Here is an 18,875-nt window from a genome sequence, read left to right on the forward strand (position 1 = left end):
CTTCTTTGCATTCCTCTATCTGTTTTACTCAATACTGAAAAATAAAATATTAGATTTTTTATTATTTAATAAAAACCCTAAATTAAAATTCTTGATATGAATATTAACAACTAAAAGAATTTCAGATAAAAAAAAAGGATACTCACAAAGAGATGTGAACAAACAAGCTGATTCAGATCAGAAAAAATCGGATTGAGAAACTAATTATTTAAGAACGCAAAGAATTAGAAAATACAATGATTAGGAATAAAAATGATTATCATCTTCTTATTTGTCGACAACCACTTCATTTTAAGTTTTAGAATATAAATTTGTCAGTGAAGAATACATACCTGGACTCTCTATTGAATCCTCTTTTGTTTTTGTACGTGAATATAAAATTTTGATGATAATAGCTTTTTTAGTCAATTGAAAAAGAAAACTAAAAAAAGGGGGAGATGAACGGTTTTTTAACTAAAATTTAGGTTTAAAATTTTTAATTAATGAAATTTATTTAATAAAAAATCTATTCTCATCACATTAAGATATTTAAGTTGGCAATTAAAATCTAATTAGACTGCCACGTAAGATTAACCTTAAGGTCAAGGAGATAAAGGAACTTAAATTATATTTTGACAGTGTTAAGCAAGTGGTATAAATTGTTTTCCTTTTTTTGGTTTAGCAAGAAATAGAACAAGTAAACGATTCAGACCTCTGTTATCAACAAAATAATAGCATCTGCTAAATCTCTTATACTTGCTGTATTTTTTAGCTGTACACAAACAAGAAAAGCCTCAGTTCATTAACACAAGAAAGTACCAAAAAAAAGATGGGTGAGGAGCAGCAGAGAATTCAGATTCCTAGAGTCAAACTGGGAACTCAAGGACTTGAGGTTAGATTCTGTTCTTCTTACACTACTCATGACAAAGGCTGTTTCTAAATATGCCCTGAATTTTTGTCATTTTTATATCTGTTCTTCCAAGATATGCAGTCGTAGCTGGATTTACTTGGCTCACTTCTTCTGTTAACTTATTTTTCAATTTGTAGGTTTCAAAGTTGGGGTTTGGATGTATGGGGCTCACTGGAGTATACAATGATCCTGTCCCTGAGGAAGTTGGCATATCGATTATCAAGCATGCATTCCACAGAGGAATCACTTTCTTTGATACATCTGATTTTTATGGACCCAAAACTAATGAAATTTTGATTGGAAAGGTAAACATTGCTTGGACAAGCTGTTTGTATTTTCAAGTTCTACTGCAACTGCTTCCAGATTTTGCTACTTTGTTGATCATACTGATATGATTTTATGTTCCCACTATTGTTCTTGTCTTTTTTCCAGGCATTGAAGCATCTACCAAGAGAGAAGGTACAGTTGGCCACAAAGTTTGGAATCGAAAGTATGGATTCGACTGGTTTCATAGTAAATGGTACTCCCCAATATGTCCGTGCCTGTATTGACGCTAGCCTGAAGCGCCTTGATGTAGACTATATTGATCTTTACTACCAGCACAGGGTTGACACCAACACTCCAATAGAGGATACTGTAAGTGCTTCAGTTGAAACTTGAAAGCATCTTAAAATTATTTCTTCAATGCATAATACCATGTCATAGAATTTCCTTGTTTCATAATCTTATTTGTCGGACACTAATCTTTAGCTGCTTGAACTTTCTCTTGTTAGATGTCTGAACTCAAGAAGCTGGTCGAAGAAGGGAAAATAAAGTACATAGGTTTATCTGAAGCTAGCCCTGAAACTATAAAGAGAGCACATGCAGTACATCCCATAACTGCTCTACAGATGGAGTGGTCACTGTGGACTCGTGATATCGAGTATGAAATAGTACCTCTTTGCAGGTTTGTTCGTGCATCTTAAACCATTCAAACATTTAAAATGTAATGCCTATCTACATATGTTCATCTATGCAGGGAACTTGGAATTGGCATTGTTCCGTATTCCCCCCTCGGTAGCGGTTTCTTTGCCGGAAGAGGAGTGATGGAAACTGTTTCTGCAAATAGTATTCTGGTATGGGAACTTACTTATATGTCTTTAAACTATCCTTAATTTTTGTATAGTAGACTGATAGCCAACGTCTACTTTAAGACATATATCTCAAGATTTCAAGGAGAAAACTTGGACAAAAATAAGATGTTATATTTGAAAACCGAGAAGTTGGCCAAGAAGCATGGATGTACCTCTGCACAAGTAGCACTTGCCTGGGTCCTTCATCAAGGGGATGATGTAGCACCGATTCCCGGTGAGTCTCATTATGTAATTTTTAACATCTATTTTCTCTTTTTGATGGCCACCAGACATTTCAACTAAAAATCACAGCAGAAGTAGCATAATTGGCCTAAAAATCTTGTAGCGAAATTATGCTTGTTTAGAGTTTTGACCCTTTATTTCATTTTCTTCGCAGGAACAACCAAGATAAAGAATCTGGATAGTAACATTGGTTCACTAAAAGTAAAGCTCACAGCAGAAGATTTGAAAGAAATTTCGGATGCAGTTCCGATAAATGAGGTAGCAGGTAATCCTATGCCTGATATTTTAAGTCGATTCAGTTGGAAGTTTAGCAATACACCACCAAAGGGGAGCAAGGTTTCAACTTGAAACAACCATGGATGCAAAGTCTGCAGCAAAATCAGCGGTTGGGGTAAATGGACTCTGCAACAACTGAAACTATTGAAAAACTAGATGTTTGTATCAATAACTTAGTAAGCTTTGGTTATATAGGAGGGGTTCAGTTAGATAAGAAGAGTGCATTACCAAAATAAAACAAATAAGAAGGGTTGTATGATTTTGCTGTATGTGGTTTGTAGCTAGTGATCATATTTGGAAACGAAACAAGTTGTTTATCACCTGAATACCATTGTTTCTGCTTCTTTTGTTTCATTTCGAATTTACATTGCTAAAAATCTGTATGGAAAAAAATTCAAAATAGATAATTGTTTGGCACACTTTGTATTTAAAAAACTAAAACAATAAATAAAATATGTTGTAAAATTTTAATTTTGCTTGTAAAATTAATGGTGATGGGAATGAATGTCTGGTAACTCAGAATGGGAGGTTGATGGTAAGTATTGGTTTGGCTTGGCATTGAAGATGAGGTTCGGTGATGACGGTAAGGGATGGTTTTGTTGTTTGACTTAGGATTAGCCCATGGAGCTGTTGGATTTTATTTATTTCTGTAATTTTCAATTTTTTATTTCGAATTTCTTTTTTTTGGTATTTTGAAATTATAATAATGTTAATATATTTATATAAATGATAAAAATTTGAAGGATATTCTATTTAAAAAAAAAACTTACTTAGAGTTTTTATCATTAAAATTTTCATCAATTAATTTCTTTAACCATTAATTTTAATAATTGACCCTTAAAGTATATTGATTGTCTTTTTTAAAGATTTGATGCATTTTTGTCAAGTGTTTTGAGGATTGTACCACATGATGAAAATTAATTCTTTTTATTTAAATTTAGTAAAAAAAACTGGTTTGCATACTCACGCAATTGTCACGAGGCTAGAACTTAAGTTTGGCAAACCGCGTGCTCTTATGCGATTTCTTTGCTTCAAATCCCTTAAGTTAAGCCTTACTCTCGAAAATGAAGATTTTTAAAGAAAATTCTCTAAGACACTGAAATAAAGCAGAAGCAAACTAAAAAGACAAAGGAATTCAAATAGAATAAAAAAAACCACAAGAAAGTAATGTGCACAAGTAGTTTGAGTAAATATTCTCAAATAGGGAAGACCTCTATTTATAGTTGAGCTCTCTCAAATCCAACGATACAATTTAATTTACATTGACAGTCAAGATTAAAGTTTATCTACAATATGAGTCCTAAGAGATTTAAACTTATACAATCTTATCTCTTAGGATTACAAATATTAACCATGGTAACTCTAATTTTACTAGAGTGTTCCACTAGACCACTAAGACTTCAAGTAGATGGGTTTCTTCATGTGTTCCACTAATCGAGCCAGTTCAAGTAGGTCCAATGAGCCCCATTTAATCAGTTGACCTCCATGAGACATTCTGCGTGCATTTGTCACGGACTTTGATCTACAATCAGTGATATTCTCCCCCACCCATTCTGACCATGCCCTCATCACGTCCTCAAAATTACACTGGTTCAACTTGTCTCGGAATTATCACAATGCCTCGACTGATTCCCAACCATTATCTATGTTGGGTAGTTTCACCCCTCGAAACATTTACCTTGGCTTATGTCTCTGTCGTCGTCTAACACGAATTATTTCTCTCTTTTGTACATATCAATCATAAGAGGCAACTGCTCTTACTTGCCCCCATTATGACTTGCCTCAATTGGGATCCCTTTGATCCTTACAAATAAGCTTTGGTACAACCATATTGAACACTGGGTTAACATTGAGTGTTGCTATCAACTCTGGTTTGTAAGCCCCTCAGTTTACCCGCTTCAGAACTCTGAAAGGGTCCTTATGCCTTTGACAAACCAATGACACTTAATCCAACATTTACTCTATTTAACTGCTTAGTTCGCATCACCACTTTTCCCACAAAGTTTGACACTTAACCCACCTCTCTCATAGGTGGTAGCCTCAATGATAATTCAACAAGCTTCACATCGATTTGCCATATCTTTAGTATTTTTCAATGGGGTCTTCATAGCACTCTGATCTACCAAGTCAATGTTCTTACCACAATGAACCCTCGGCTAACTGGATTGTTGACAATAACTTGGTTCCACCTTTCTCATCAGACTCACCGGCTCAACGCATTATCATTGACGAGTGTCCAAGATACATATGCAATCAACAAAAAGAATCAACAGAATATTAATCTTTTCAAGGAATTTCAAGCCAAGAACAAAGTCATACTCATCTAAATGAATTACCTTGAAGCCTTCTTTGTTTTTTCACTGACCGATCTATAGCTCTACTACTTGTGCTACTCCCACAGTTGGGATATTTTTAGAAATTACAGCCTTGATCTTCTTAGTCAATTTGCTAACTGAGAAACCAAGTTTACCTATGGCTTTCTCCGATATGAACAAGTCAGATACTCCTGTATCAACAAGAGCACTCCTCTTTCAGCCTGCGATGTTGATGTCCATAAACATAAACCTTTTCTGCTTGTGATCCCTTTTCACTTTCACAGAATTGAGTATTATTGACCTAAACTTTAATAACTTTTCCTAACCAGGCTTCGCTTCATCTTCTTTACTGGTCGCGGGCAACTTGAATCGCTCTGGACAGTTCAGCATCCTATGTAGACCACAACATAATAAGCATTTTACTGGCTCCTTCAATTTATTGTTGGGCTTCCACTTCCCATTATGTGGTTTCCCATAACCACCATTTCCACCATTGTCGTTTCTAACATGTCCTTCATCATCTCCCTCACCATTGCCCTTCTTTTTGGGCTTGGAAGGCTCAAACTTGTCTTTTATCATAACAAGCTCAATTAAGGACTCCACTATAGTCATGACTTTGGTAAGTTCTTTAACCCCTCTACATTGCAACTCTTGCTTTGCCCAAGGCTTTAGCCTATCCATAAAGGAGAAAGTTGCCTCATTCTCACCCAAACTGAAAATTTGAGCATGAGTTCACTCAACCCCCGCACATACTCCTTAATTGTACATTGTTGTGTAAGTCGGTGAAATTTAGCTCGAGCCTCATCCTCGGCATACTCTGGGTAAAAATACCTATTGAATTCCTTTTGGAACTCCTCTCATGTCCCAATTGTAGCTCCACTCATTTTGTAATGCCCCTAACCCGAATCCGTCACCAGAATAGAGTTACGGAGCATTACCGGAGTTACCGATTCATTTATCAGATATTTCATTAATCCGATATCTTTTCTTTTCCACGTTCAAGTCTCGTATTCAAGTCATCCGGATCTTTATAAAGAAATTTGATCTTCGTATTCATTTATTTCATGTTATAATACATTCAATTAATGCTCTAAACAAAATTATCATTTTACCCCTAAACTTTTAATTAATGACGATTTCATCCTTAGGTTAAAATAAAATAAAATTATTGCAATTTAATCCTTATTTCCAGCTGTTATTCTCACACAAATTGATAACAACCTATGAATTCTATAAAATGTCAGAATTTTCCATAATTTCAACACTTTTCAGTTTAATCCTTAAAACATGTTTTTCCCTGATCTTGAGCTAAATTAATAATTTCATTCAATTTTGTAATTTAAATAATAAAATAATCCATTTCATGCAAATTGTTCATTTCTAACATTTTTTTACAAAATTGCCCATAAAATTTTACTTTTATTCAATTTAGTCCATAAGCCTAAAACATACAAATTAGCCATGCTAGCTGAATATTCATACATATTTTCCTCCTCCTCCTCTCCATTCCACATCCTTAATTTATATAACATGCAACAAGTAACATTATCAATAATTTCACTATTTACTTATGTATATTCAAAACTGTCCATTTGCGTCATAGTCACTAAATTATTTATATCTTTAGCTACAGAACTTGAAATTAAGATCCGCTAATTTTCCCTGAAACTAGACTTACTTATCTTATTACCATAAAATTTTCAGAATTTTTGGTTTAGCCAATAAGTACAGTTATTCTTTAAAGTTGCCCCTGTTCTGCTGTCTGACAGTTCCGACCCTTCTTCACTAAGAATTAATTATCTCATTGTACGAGATTCGGATGATGTTCCCGCTTATTTTTATTGAAAATAGACTCTTTAAGGATTTTAAACATATAAATTTAATCCCTTAATTATTTTTCTCCAATTTTTTATGATTTTCCAAAGTCAGAACAGGGGAACCCGAAATTATTCTGACATTGTCTCACAAAACTTATTATATCTCATGATTTACAATCCCATTGCTTACACCGTTTCTTCTATAAGAAACTAGACTCAATAAGCTTTAATTTCATATTTTATTCATCCTCTAATTAGATTTCTAAAATTTTTGGAGATTTTTCAAAGTTAGACTATTGCTACTGTCCAAAACTGTTTTAGTGCAAAATGTTGATTTTCATTTTGCCCCAAATTTCACAGTTCATACAATTCAGTCCTTACTTAATTAACCCCTCAATCAAACTAATTTTCTCAATTAATACTTTTCCTAGACATTATAAGTTATTTCATAACTATTGAAATTCAGAATTTCCACATAAAACTCTAACTTCAAACTCTTTTACAATTTAGGTCCTAAACATTCACTTTCTATTCAATTCTTTCAATAAAATCAGCATATAAACAATTTAAAGCTCTAATTCTATATCAAATCATCATATACTTCCATCACATATTCATAGAAACTTTCAATTTCTTTCATAGAATCAAGAACTAATGAATTCAACAAATGGACCTAGTTGTAAAAGTCACAAAAACACAAAAATTTCAAGAAATAATCAAGAATTGAACTTCCTTGCAGTAAAAATATGAAAAACCAGCTTAAGGGAACTCTTACATGGTGTTTTTGCTGATGAGAATGCAGAAAAATAAAGAGAAATCTAGATAATTCCACTTTAGTCCTAGCTTTATTAAGTAAATTTTGCAATTTTCCAATTTTACCCTTATTTTCTTGGTGATTTCATGCTCTTGCCGTCCAGCCCAAATAGACCTTGGTCTATTTCCCTTTTAAACCCTCTTTATTTTATCATTTAAGCTATTTAATCATTTCCCACAATTTTGCATTTGATACAATTTAGTCCTTTTTGTTCAATTAGTTATCAGTACTTTAAAATTTCTTGACGAAACTTTAATACTAACTTATTAACACTCCATAAATATTTATAAAAATATTTATGGCTCGATTTAAAATTCTCGAGTTCTCGATACCTCGTTTTCAATTCTAATTATTTTAATATATATATTTTGTACATTTCACTATTTCAAAATTTTTCCTAACTTCACATTTAACTTATAATCACTAAATTAATAATATTTCCTACTCATTTGTCGGATTTAGTGATCTCGAATCACTGTTCCGACACCACTGAAAATTAGGCTGTTACACATTTCTCATCAGTGGACCTACAACACCGCCATAAAAGAGTGACATCAGTAAAATAGATAGCAACAATATTTACCTTAGTAGCATCATCCACGATGTCTTTAGTACGGAAGTATTGCTTCATTACCCACAAAAAGTTGTCCACATCCTTTGCAGATTTCATCCCATTAAACTCTTTCAACTTAAGGACATTTACCTTAGGCTTGGGGTGCCGCAACCAACACCTCATTCCTAAAGCAGCTTTATGAATAAAAAGCTCCCCCTTGAGCTTCGCAACCTGTTCTTTTAAAGCCGTCACCATGGCCTCGAAAGCATTATCCCTCATTGTGAGCTTATCCATATTGGAATTGAGTATCCCTTGTATCGTTTCCATATTGGAACCAAGAGTATCCACTACAAATTCCTTGAACTGCTCTTTCACTAAGTTCAACTTATCAGTATATCCCTCAACTTCCTCGAGTGTTTCCTTCACATTACCCATAGATTCTTCGAGATTCGTCACGTGACCTTCCAAAGCTGATAGCATATCCCTCAATATACTAGCTTTCTTGTCCCTACCACTGGTCTCCCTAAGCTCAATTTGCTCGTCTACTCCTTTCGTCATTTTAACTAGCGCCTTCAAGCCTTAACTTGGGTACCAACTGTCACAGGGGTGAAAACTTAAGTCTGGAAAATCATGCTGCCTTAGACGATTTTTTTGCTTCAAATTCGCCTAATTTAGCCTTACTCTTAAGAATGAGAATTCACAATCTAAGGCACCAAAATAAAGTGAAAGCAAACTCAAAAGACAAATGAGCCAGAATCGAATAGAAAAGCCACAAGAAAGCAATGTACACAAGGTGTTTGAGTAAATACTCTAAAATATATTCAATAACAATGAATGAGATTAGAATTGAGGGGCAAGAACTCTAATTATGGTTGAGCGCTCCCAAATCCAACAATACAGTTTAAATTACATTGACAATTAAGATTAAAACTTATCTATAAGATGAGAGTCCTAAGGGATTTAAACTCTATACAATCTTATCCCTTAAGTTCACAAATATTAACCATAGTAACTATAGTTTTACTGAAGTGGTCCACTGGGTCACAAGGCTTCAAGTAGATGGGCTTCTTTATATGTTCCACGAATCGGATCAGTTTAAGTGGGTCCAATGAGCCCTATTTAATCGGTTGACCTCCATAGGATGTTTCGTATGCATTGGTCACAGGCTTTGATCCGCAACCTGTGACACAATGCACTAGTTGAATTTATATTTTAATAAATATATATTAAATTAACTTTTAACGTATTGTATTTAACAAGAAAAATATATAGATTAATTTATATTTGTTTTAAAAAAATAACAAATGTACCATATGTGAGAAGTTAAAATAATTAAAATAGCTAAATATATATATATATATATATATATAATTTTTACTTGTTGAGATATAAACTCCCTCCCAATAATGTCATCTTCAAAGTTTGAATTTGCGTATCTAAAAATATCTTATCACTGGACTCAACACTTATTAATTTTGTGAATACTAATTGTTAGGTTAAAGTACCTGAGAGGTCCTTGTATCATAAGGACATGATTAAATTAATCACTCTATCATTAAATGGATCGATTTAATCATTCTACTATTACAAAGAATTAAATAATATAGATTGTAATATAGTTAATATTTAGTGTATAAAAATGTGTTGAATTGAAATTACTTAATTTATTCTCTAGAAATATTCTTTCCGCTTAACTTCCCACTTCCAGACAAATTATTCATACTTAGAAAAAATTATTTAATTTTCTCACTTCCAGTAACAAATTATTGCTTCTTAAAAATATTCATTTTCATATTGATGGGTTTTAAACCAAAACCTAAGAATTATATTCTCACCTTCTTACCATTACACTAATTTTGACGAATTGTGAAATAAAATATAATAATGATTATACAAACAAAAATTGATAGCATGAAATAACTATTTTTTTCTGAAAGAAATCAGCATGAAATAATTATCAGTAATAATAATTCAACTTAATCAAATATATTAAAAATATTAAAGTAAATTTTAATTAAAATATAAATAACTTATAAATTTTTAAAAGTCAAACCGCATTATATGCTTAAATAACACTTATTTTATAATATTTTGTAAATATAAATGAAATTAAATAAAATTAAATGTATAGATAAAATTTTAAATAAAATTTAAAATATATAGGTAGGGAAAGATTTAATCATAATTTTTAAAAATAAATAAAATGAAAAAATGAAAATGAAAAACATTTAAATATTGGCCGTGAAAGGTTTAACTTTTATTTATTATATTTTATAATTAATATATATTAAATACTTTTCTTTTTACTCTTACTTGTTATTTAATTAAAAGGTTACCACACATTTTCCTAATTTTACTACATTTTCTCATAAATCCGATGTGACAAGATCAAAGGTTTAGTGAAGTTTATTTTTCTGATATTTAATTTCAGCTATTGATTGTTTTGGATCTCATAATATCTTACTAAATAAAGATCTCATTTTAAACGTTACCCCATTTATAGGATAAAAACAGAATATATTTGTAATTATTTCTTTCTTCTTCTTCTTCTTGTTTTATTATATTTGGTTGTTTTATTTTTAAAGTCTGCAATTTAATGCTTTTATAAATTAACAACACATTTGTTTTTTTTATTGTAAATTAATGTACCCTATAAAAGGGGAATTATGTTTACAATGGAACATAATTATGCGTGTGATTGGCTTTCTTATTGAAATTTGGTATTTATGTTCACAATGCTATTTGTAATTGAAACATGATTCAAGGATCATCCTAATAAAACTGAAATTTTTAACTGGATCATCTTCATGGTTTTAAAACTAAGAGAACTTCTAGTTGGTTCCTCCATATTAGCCGAGAAAAAGATCTTAGATTTCCTAGAATTCATTTTGTGACCCGAGTAAGCACAAAAGTTTCGACGAATTTCATTCATTAATTCAGCATTCTTATAGAGAAAAAAGTTTTAATTAGCAGGTGGACATTCACCAAAAATTTTAATTAGTATGAATGAGTTTGATGCTAAGTTACTTTCATTGGCAGGTAGAGTCATGCTGGCTAAATCGATTTTGCTGGCCATTCCTGGGTATTTTATGCAACCGGTAATGGTTCTTGTTGGAGTGTGCGAGAAGATTGAGCTGATTGTAAGGAATTTTGTTTGGGGATCAACGAGGAGTGAAAGAAAGATGCATCTTGCAAATGGGATACTTGTTGCCAACCGATGAAGGTTGAGGAACTTGGGTTGGGAAGATTAGTTCCCCAGAACATATCCTTTCTCATGAACTTGCTTATCAATTAGTCACTAACTTGGATTCACTTTGGGTCAGAATCTTGCGCAGTAAGTATAAGGTTGATGGTATTTTTCCTCAATCAATATATAAATCCAATTCCTCATATGTTTGGCGTTCTCTATCTAGAATTTGGGAACGTTTTAGGAATAACACTTGTTGGAGTATTGGTGATGGGCAGACGGCTAATTTCTTGTATGATTGTTGGATTCCTGAGGGAGGGCCACTTAGCAATCATGTGCTAGATGGATCAGTTCTTCCCGCTCATCTTAAGGTAGCTGGTTTGGTCGATTCAGATGGTTTGTTGGAACTGGACTGTTTTGCAGAGCTATTTTACCAGTGAAGTTTTGGAGTACATTGCAAGGTGCCCTCCACCACATGTCGAGTTGGGTGTTGATGGCTGCCTGTGGAAATCGAATGGAACTGGCAAATTCTCCGTTAAGACGGTGTATAATAGTTTAGTTCCAATGGACGGCGTCACTGTTAATGAAGACTGGAGAGTAGTTTGGGAGAATGATTTACCACCGAGAATTAAACATTTCATGTGGTTGGTGATGCATCGGAAATGTCAAACGAATGAAGAAAGAGCTAGGAGGAATTTAACAAATGATGCCGGATGTGCACTGTGTGAGGCGACACAAGAGACCATACTCCATGCCTTAAGGGATTGCCAGGGTGCGGTTGCTGTGTGGAGTCAGGTGATTTCTCAAAATTATCTATCGTATTTCTTACCCTGTACTTGTTAGGTTGGATTAAATCTAATTTGAAATTCGAGATTGAATTTGGGGATGGGATTGTCGACTGTAGCATAAGCTTTGCTGTTTTGTGTTGGTCACTGTGGAATAATAGGAATATGCTTATTTTCCAGCAATGTAGCGGCACTCTTGAGGAGATAATTCGCAGGTCAAAGTCTTTTATCGGTAGGATCAGGGATGCTCCTACAAACAAGGATAGATTGAGAGCAAGTCTGGCTGTGGGGGTCAAATGGTGTCCGCCTAATTCGGGTTGGGTTAAAATAAACACGGATGGAGCTTTTAATAATGATGGAAATAGATCGACAACTACGGGAGTCGAGATTCTCACGCCAACTGGGTGGTAGGGTTTAAAAGGTTTATTGGTCGAGAAAATGTAATTAATTCAGAACTATGGACTATCTTACATAGGTTAGAAATAGCTTGAATCAGAAACTACACTAAGGTACTCATAAAAAGTGATTGTATGATGGCTATTGAAATGATAAAGGAGAGCAACGCAAATTATCCATCCATTACTCTTATTAGAAAGATTAACAAAGTAACAAGATATATTCAAATGGTAAAATTTCAATATGTTCCAAGAGAAGGGAATATGGTGGCCGATTAACTAGTTAAAACTTGTACTAGTGAGGATGCTGAATTTGGAATTATTGATTTCTCTAATTTTCATGTTAAGAAACTATTATTAGAAGATAAAATAGATACCTCTCGTGTAAATGTAAGAGTTTGTTGGTTAAAACAGTTTGATTTCCTTATTCTCCTTATAAAAAAAAGTTGTTTATTTTCAACTATCCGTTAAACAATGAGCTAAGCCAACAAAGTTTAATTTCCATATTTATGTAAAAACTTTGTTTTATATATAACTAGTTTTTTTCTCCTGTGTGCAATGTATGAATTACTTATGTGTTTTATAAAATTATTATTATTTAAATAATAAAATATTAAACAAAATTATTAATCAAATAATATTTAAAAATATAAACAAATTAAAATATATATTCGAGTTTTTGAAAGATGATATATTTATAATATTATGAATATAATTTATGCTTTAATTATTAGGAATGTAATTTGAAAAATAAAACTCTTATAATAAAGTTTAAAATAATTTTAACTTTAAAAAGTAGTTATAAATAATTTTATTTTTACTATTTAATATTAGAAATCATATATATCTAATATTTTTTAATTTTAGAAATAAAATTTTAAATAATGTAAAAGCATACATTTGACTTATGAGAAAAAAAACACTAATCTTTGTTTATTGGATAGTGCTGTAGGTAGAAGTGAAATATTTAAAATTATTACATAAGATAATTTAAAATATATAACAGTTTTTAAAAAATTAAAAAATAAATTTTCAAGCAAAAATAATATGAATATTATTAAATTTATTTTATATTAAACACAATTTAATATAATATAGTAAATAAGATATATGAACTTACATTTTAAATGTAGATGAAGTAAGCATTTAATAACTATGATCATCAAATAAATATTAAGATAAATAATATTTATTTTTATGATAATTAAATAATTTTTTTTATGATAATAAATTTTGAATTTAATATTAAGATAAATATTGTTTAACTTTATTTTAATAAAATATTATTAATATTTATGATAATATCATATTATGTTTTGTTTTTGAATTTCATACTTTAAAATATATTTTTAAAGTTAAATAAAATATATTATTCAATTAAATTTTCTATGAAAATTTTAACTTTAAACTAAATATTAAATTTAATAAAAATTGTGCCTCTGTTTTTATCCACATGTAACCGCATGTTCTTTTATAAGGTAAATATATTCTATTTCTTTATTTAAATTCATGTTTGTTTTTTAGTTGCATATTAATTTTATTTTTTAAAAAATTCTAATTAATTCAAATTTATTTTAAAATTATTAGTTTCTATGTGATAAAAATAAAATAAATTATGAGACGTGAAATTATTTCAAAATCATCAATTTTATGTGATAAGTTTTAATGGTTAATTATTGAGATAACTTAAATTAAAATTATTAATAAAATATTAGGTAATTGAAATGAGAAAATTATTGAAATAATTTATTATATATATTTTTATAAAAGTATGAGTTTAATAAATGAAATCAATCAATATATATATGTTGTGTTAGAAAATAAATATTCACATTAGTTAGTTGCAGTCTTAGACCTTCTAATATAATATATATATATATATATATATATATATATATATAAAAGTTAGTAATTAGAATCTTTTATATATACAATCTTAAAACGAATGTGTTAAACAATATTAAACTTAAAGAAATGTTGCTTAACCTGACTTAATTTTCAAGATATGTTAATTTAAACGGGTTGTTTTTATAGATAAATCATTATACTTCTACAATATTAACCAGATTCACCATCTAAAAATTTTGTTCCAAAAAATTTCCAACTCTAAAATATCAAATTATGTTGTTTGTCATAGTCTCTAATTATAGTGACCACTAATTGTGGCACTACTCGAACCGTTGCTCACATAATTGCCTCCATAATAAATAAAAATTAAGTAAAAGTTACGTGACATTATTATTTAAGATGAGATGGCAGGTGGACGTGCAATGGCCACAATACTTGGTTTATATCTTTGATTTAGAATCCGCATTGGGAACTGCTCATCCATCGAGTATCGAAGTGCAGTTAAGAAGACCGGTGGATTGCAACAACATATTTGATATGATTCCATAAGTATTTACTTTAGTTCACGTCTTGTACGAGCACAATATGAGGTTTGGGGTGGGCTGAATGAACCCTGCAACAACTGAAAACCTAGAAGTTTGTATCAATTAGTAGGGTTTTGGTTACATCAATGAGGGGTTCGGTGAGAGAAGCCTGCATTACCAAAATAAAACAAATAAGCAGGGTTGTGTTGTTTTGCTGTCTGAAATTTATAGCTACAAGTTTGAAAATGAAAGAGGTTTGTTGTTTATCACCTGAGTACTGTTTGTTTCTGCTACTAACAGCAGTACTGCAGCAGAGGTTTCTACCACCTGCTTTACCTTGAGAAATAAAAATCTTAAAACTTTTTTTTCCAGAAAATTTGACACAAAGTTAAATATATTATTTGAAATGTTTCCGTTGCTCTAAATCTATTACAATTGTCCAACGCGTTTAAGTAGAAAACTAAATATATAAATTGTTAACACTTACAGCCAGCGAAGCACCAGTGGTCTAGTGGTAGAATAGTACCCTGCCACGGTACAGACCCGGGTTCGATTCCCGGCTGGTGCATTCTGTTGGAGCAATGAAGAGAACCGCGCTCTTGTGATGGTTAGGGTCCATCGCTCTCGCCGATTTAACGATGAAAAACTGCGCATCTGAGCTTCTTCTTTTTTTACTTTTCTAATATTTTAAAACAACCCGTAGCGGAGTACGAGTTGGATGGGCCTTGTCCTACCCGTGGCAAGACGAAGGAAATTGGAAGAAAAGCAAAGAATATTCATTTTTGGGTAAACTCACCATTAGTCACTGAACTATTTGTAACTTTTTATTTTGGTCACTTAACTAAAAAAAGTTACAATTTGATTACTAAACTATTTAAAACTTTTCATTTAAGTCACTGGACTATTTAAAATTTTTTATTTAAGTCATTGGGCTGTTAAGGTTTTTTTTAAGTTCTATCAATGAGCTCTAAGCAATAATTTGACGATTAGTGTGGCGGATTAATACTCATCAACGAGTAGAAGAATATAGTTTAGATCCAAGTTGGTTTGACAAACAATGTCGAAGATAAAAGAAATTATTTGAATTTTAGTTCACAAATTCATAGTGTTCAAAGTTGTTTCATGAAAAAAAAACTGAAATATGAAGAGAAGGAGAAAGAGAGTTTTCGATTAATTCAGACATTGCAAATAAAAAAAGCCGTATAACATCAACTTTAACGGTCTAATGACTTAAATAAAAATTTTTAATAGTTCAATGATCAAATTATAATATTTTTTTAATTAAATGACCAAAACAAAAACTTATCCATAATTTACTGGCTAATTTATCACCCAAATGCTGTTTGTTTCTGCTACTAACAGCAGTACTGCAGCAGAGGTTTCTACCACCTGCTTTTACTTTGAGAAATAAAAATAACTTTTTTTCAGAAAATTTGACACAAAGTTAATATATTATTTGAAATGTTTCCGTTGCCCTAAATCTATTACAATTGTCCAACGCGTCTAAGAAGAAAACTAAATATATAAATTGTTAACACGTGTAGGCAGCGAAGCACCAGTGGTCTAGTGGTAGAATAGTTTCCTGCCACGGTACAGACCCGGGTTCGATTCCCGGCTGGTGCATGTCGTTGGAGCAATGAAGAGAACCGCGTTCTTGTGATGGTAGGGTTCCATCGCTCTCACCGATTAAACGATGAGAAACTGCGCGCTGAGCTTCTTTCATTTTCTTTCTTATTTTTTTATTCCCTTTTACTTTTCTAATATTTCAAATAAAACGTATTTGTGGGTGGAAGTACGAGTTGAAGGGGCCTTAGCCTCCCCCTGGGAAGACAAAGAAAATTGGAAGAAAAGCAAAGAATATCCATTTTTGGATAAATTCACTATTAGTCACTAAACTATTTGCAACTTTTTATTTTGGTCATTTAACTAAAAAAAGTTACAATTTGATCACTAGACTATTTGAAAGACTTCATTTAAATCACTAGGATGTTAAGTTTATTTTAAGTTCTATCAACGATCTCTAAGCGATGATTTGACAATCGATGCTGTGGATTAGTACTCATCAACAAGTAAAAGAACATAGCTTAGATACAAGTTGATTTTACAAACATTGTCGAAGATAAAAAAAACTATTTGAAATTTGGTTCGCAAATCTATGATATCCAAAGTTATTTCATGAAAAAAATTAAAATATAAAGAGAATGAGAAACAGAGCTTTTGATTAATTCAGACATTGCAAATAGAAAAAGCCATATAACATCAACTTTAACGGTCCAATATTTACATAAAAAATTTTGAATAGTTTAATGATCAAATTGTAATTTTTTTTAGTTAAATGACCAAAATGAAAGCTCATCTATAATTTAGTGACTAATGGTAGTTTACTTTTTTTCAGGTATTTGAGAAACAACTAATTTAATTTAGGGTAAACTACCAAAATAATAACTTTTGTTTGTCTTAGGTTGCTTTTTAGTAACTTATATTTGAAATGTTACGTTTTAGTCACTTACGTTATCCTGTTGTAACATTTTAATCATCGAGCGTTAATTGTCGTTAACGGTGTAACGGTAAGCAGAGTGACACGTTAAATCATCATTTCAAATGAAAATTTTAGGTTAAATTATACAATTAGTTTCCATGTTTTTTTCGTTTTGAATAATTTAATTTATCTTCTTTTATGTTTTTTGAACTTTCTTTTTTTTTTCCATTCTCTTCTCCTTCTCCCTCTGTTTTCCTCCCTTCTCCATTTCTTTTAACATAGTTTTTCTCTGTTTTTCATTTGTTAAAACTAGTCCTTGTACTTTTTTATTTTTTGAACAATTTAATTTTTTCTTTTATTTCTTTAACTTCCTTTTATTCTTCCATTTATTTTTCTCACTTTTCATATTCTTAATCAAATCTCGATTTGAATATAACTTAATTTTGAAACTAAAATTGGATCTAACTAATTAATATAAAAACCATATCCTTAATCAAATCTAAACATAAATTGAATTCATTATATTCAAAATATTTCTTTCCATTTTTGAACTTTTACAGAATTATGTAGATTATTCCTTTCATTTTTTTTTTATTTTCTGACGACCTTCTTGGATATTCTTAAGCAAACTTGATTGGAAGTCGAGCATGGATGAACCGGAGAGAGAAAGGGAGCATGGAACCAAACTGTTTTGGGTAAAGTTGAGAGTAAGTTTCGTATAATGGTCGTTTTAGTCATTGAGAATGTAGAGCTCGTTTGAAGAATCCGTGAAACAACATATGTAGGACCAAATTTCTGCCCGGGCGCAATCAAACCAGCCCAAATTAAACACCCCACTAAACCGACCACTAACTCCACCAACCCAATCAAACCATCCACTACCTCCATCACCTCCACTAACTCCATCACCCTACTAAACTATCCACTACCTCCATCACCCCCATACCCTACTAAACCATCCACTACCTCCATCACCCCCACTAACTCCATCACCCTACTTGTTATAAGTTGTAAAATTTGGCTATAAAAGCCATGGAAAACTATTGTAAGGGATTTTTTTTGAGAGAATACACATACGAAATCAAAAAGAATACAAATCAGATTTTTAAGGTAACTTTTTATATTATTCAATTTTGTTTACTTTGGCGTTTACATTTTTTTTCACGAACGAAAGAAGCGAAAAGAGAGGGAGTTTACCTCTTTTTTTATTTCCTTTTTGATTTGGCCCCAAAATTTTCATTTTTAATTCAATTTAACCCCTTTTTTATTTTTGTTATTTTACTGTTAAATTAATTAATTTGAGCTTTATTCTCATTAATTTTATATTTGTTTTTTTATTATTTTCTATTAATTTAATTAATTTGAGTTATGTTTTATATTATTATATTATTTTCTATTAATTTAATCAATCAAGTACCAATTTTGGGGGTGTCGAGGGTGCTAATCCTTCCTCGTACATAACTAACTCCCGAACGGTTTTTTATTTTTGCAGACCAAAATCGTCGTTTTGAAAAATTTATTTATTTATTAAAAACGACCGTATTTTGAGGTGATCCAATCACACCCTATTAAAAACGATTGGTGGCGACTCTCAACTTTTCGTTTTCAAAAGTCGATTTCCCGTTTTCAAAAAAAAAT

At 31.3% G+C, this 18,875-nt stretch overlaps 1 protein-coding gene and 4 non-coding genes across 6 annotated transcripts; all 5 read left to right on the forward strand.

The window, feature by feature from the left end:
• Window positions 1–608: 608 nt before the first annotated feature.
• On the forward strand, window positions 609–2,897 carry LOC108470439 (perakine reductase-like). Of its 2 annotated transcripts, none has more exons than XM_017771751.2 (7): window positions 609–871; window positions 1,027–1,194; window positions 1,322–1,525; window positions 1,663–1,835; window positions 1,908–2,004; window positions 2,083–2,236; window positions 2,399–2,897. In XM_017771751.2, exons 1-7 carry the CDS (start codon window positions 809–811, stop codon window positions 2,590–2,592), a joined length of 1,053 nt encoding a protein of 350 aa, XP_017627240.1. In that variant the 5' UTR covers window positions 609–808; the 3' UTR covers window positions 2,593–2,897. The 2 variants fall into 2 exon arrangements, with proteins under 2 accessions (XP_017627240.1, XP_017627241.1); XM_017771752.2 differs by having other exon boundaries at window positions 610–871; window positions 1,663–1,811.
• Window positions 2,898–15,255: 12,358 nt separating this feature from the next.
• Window positions 15,256–15,326, forward strand: TRNAG-GCC (transfer RNA glycine (anticodon GCC)). The gene has a single exon. It is a non-coding gene; the product is annotated as a tRNA-Gly (tRNA).
• Window positions 15,327–15,334: 8 nt separating this feature from the next.
• Window positions 15,335–15,420, forward strand: LOC128284604 (small nucleolar RNA snoR114). Its single transcript, XR_008275029.1, has one exon. It is a non-coding gene; the product is annotated as a small nucleolar RNA snoR114 (small nucleolar RNA).
• An 890-nt stretch (window positions 15,421–16,310) lies between these two features.
• TRNAG-GCC (transfer RNA glycine (anticodon GCC)) lies at window positions 16,311–16,381 on the forward strand. The gene has a single exon. It is a non-coding gene; the product is annotated as a tRNA-Gly (tRNA).
• Window positions 16,382–16,389: 8 nt separating this feature from the next.
• On the forward strand, window positions 16,390–16,474 carry LOC128284608 (small nucleolar RNA snoR114). The gene has a single exon (XR_008275033.1). It is a non-coding gene; the product is annotated as a small nucleolar RNA snoR114 (small nucleolar RNA).
• The last annotated feature ends 2,401 nt before the right edge of the window (window positions 16,475–18,875 follow it).

This window comes from Gossypium arboreum, chromosome 11 (assembly GCF_025698485.1).
Source record: "Gossypium arboreum isolate Shixiya-1 chromosome 11, ASM2569848v2, whole genome shotgun sequence".
In the NCBI taxonomy this organism is placed as follows: Eukaryota; Viridiplantae; Streptophyta; class Magnoliopsida; order Malvales; family Malvaceae; genus Gossypium; species Gossypium arboreum.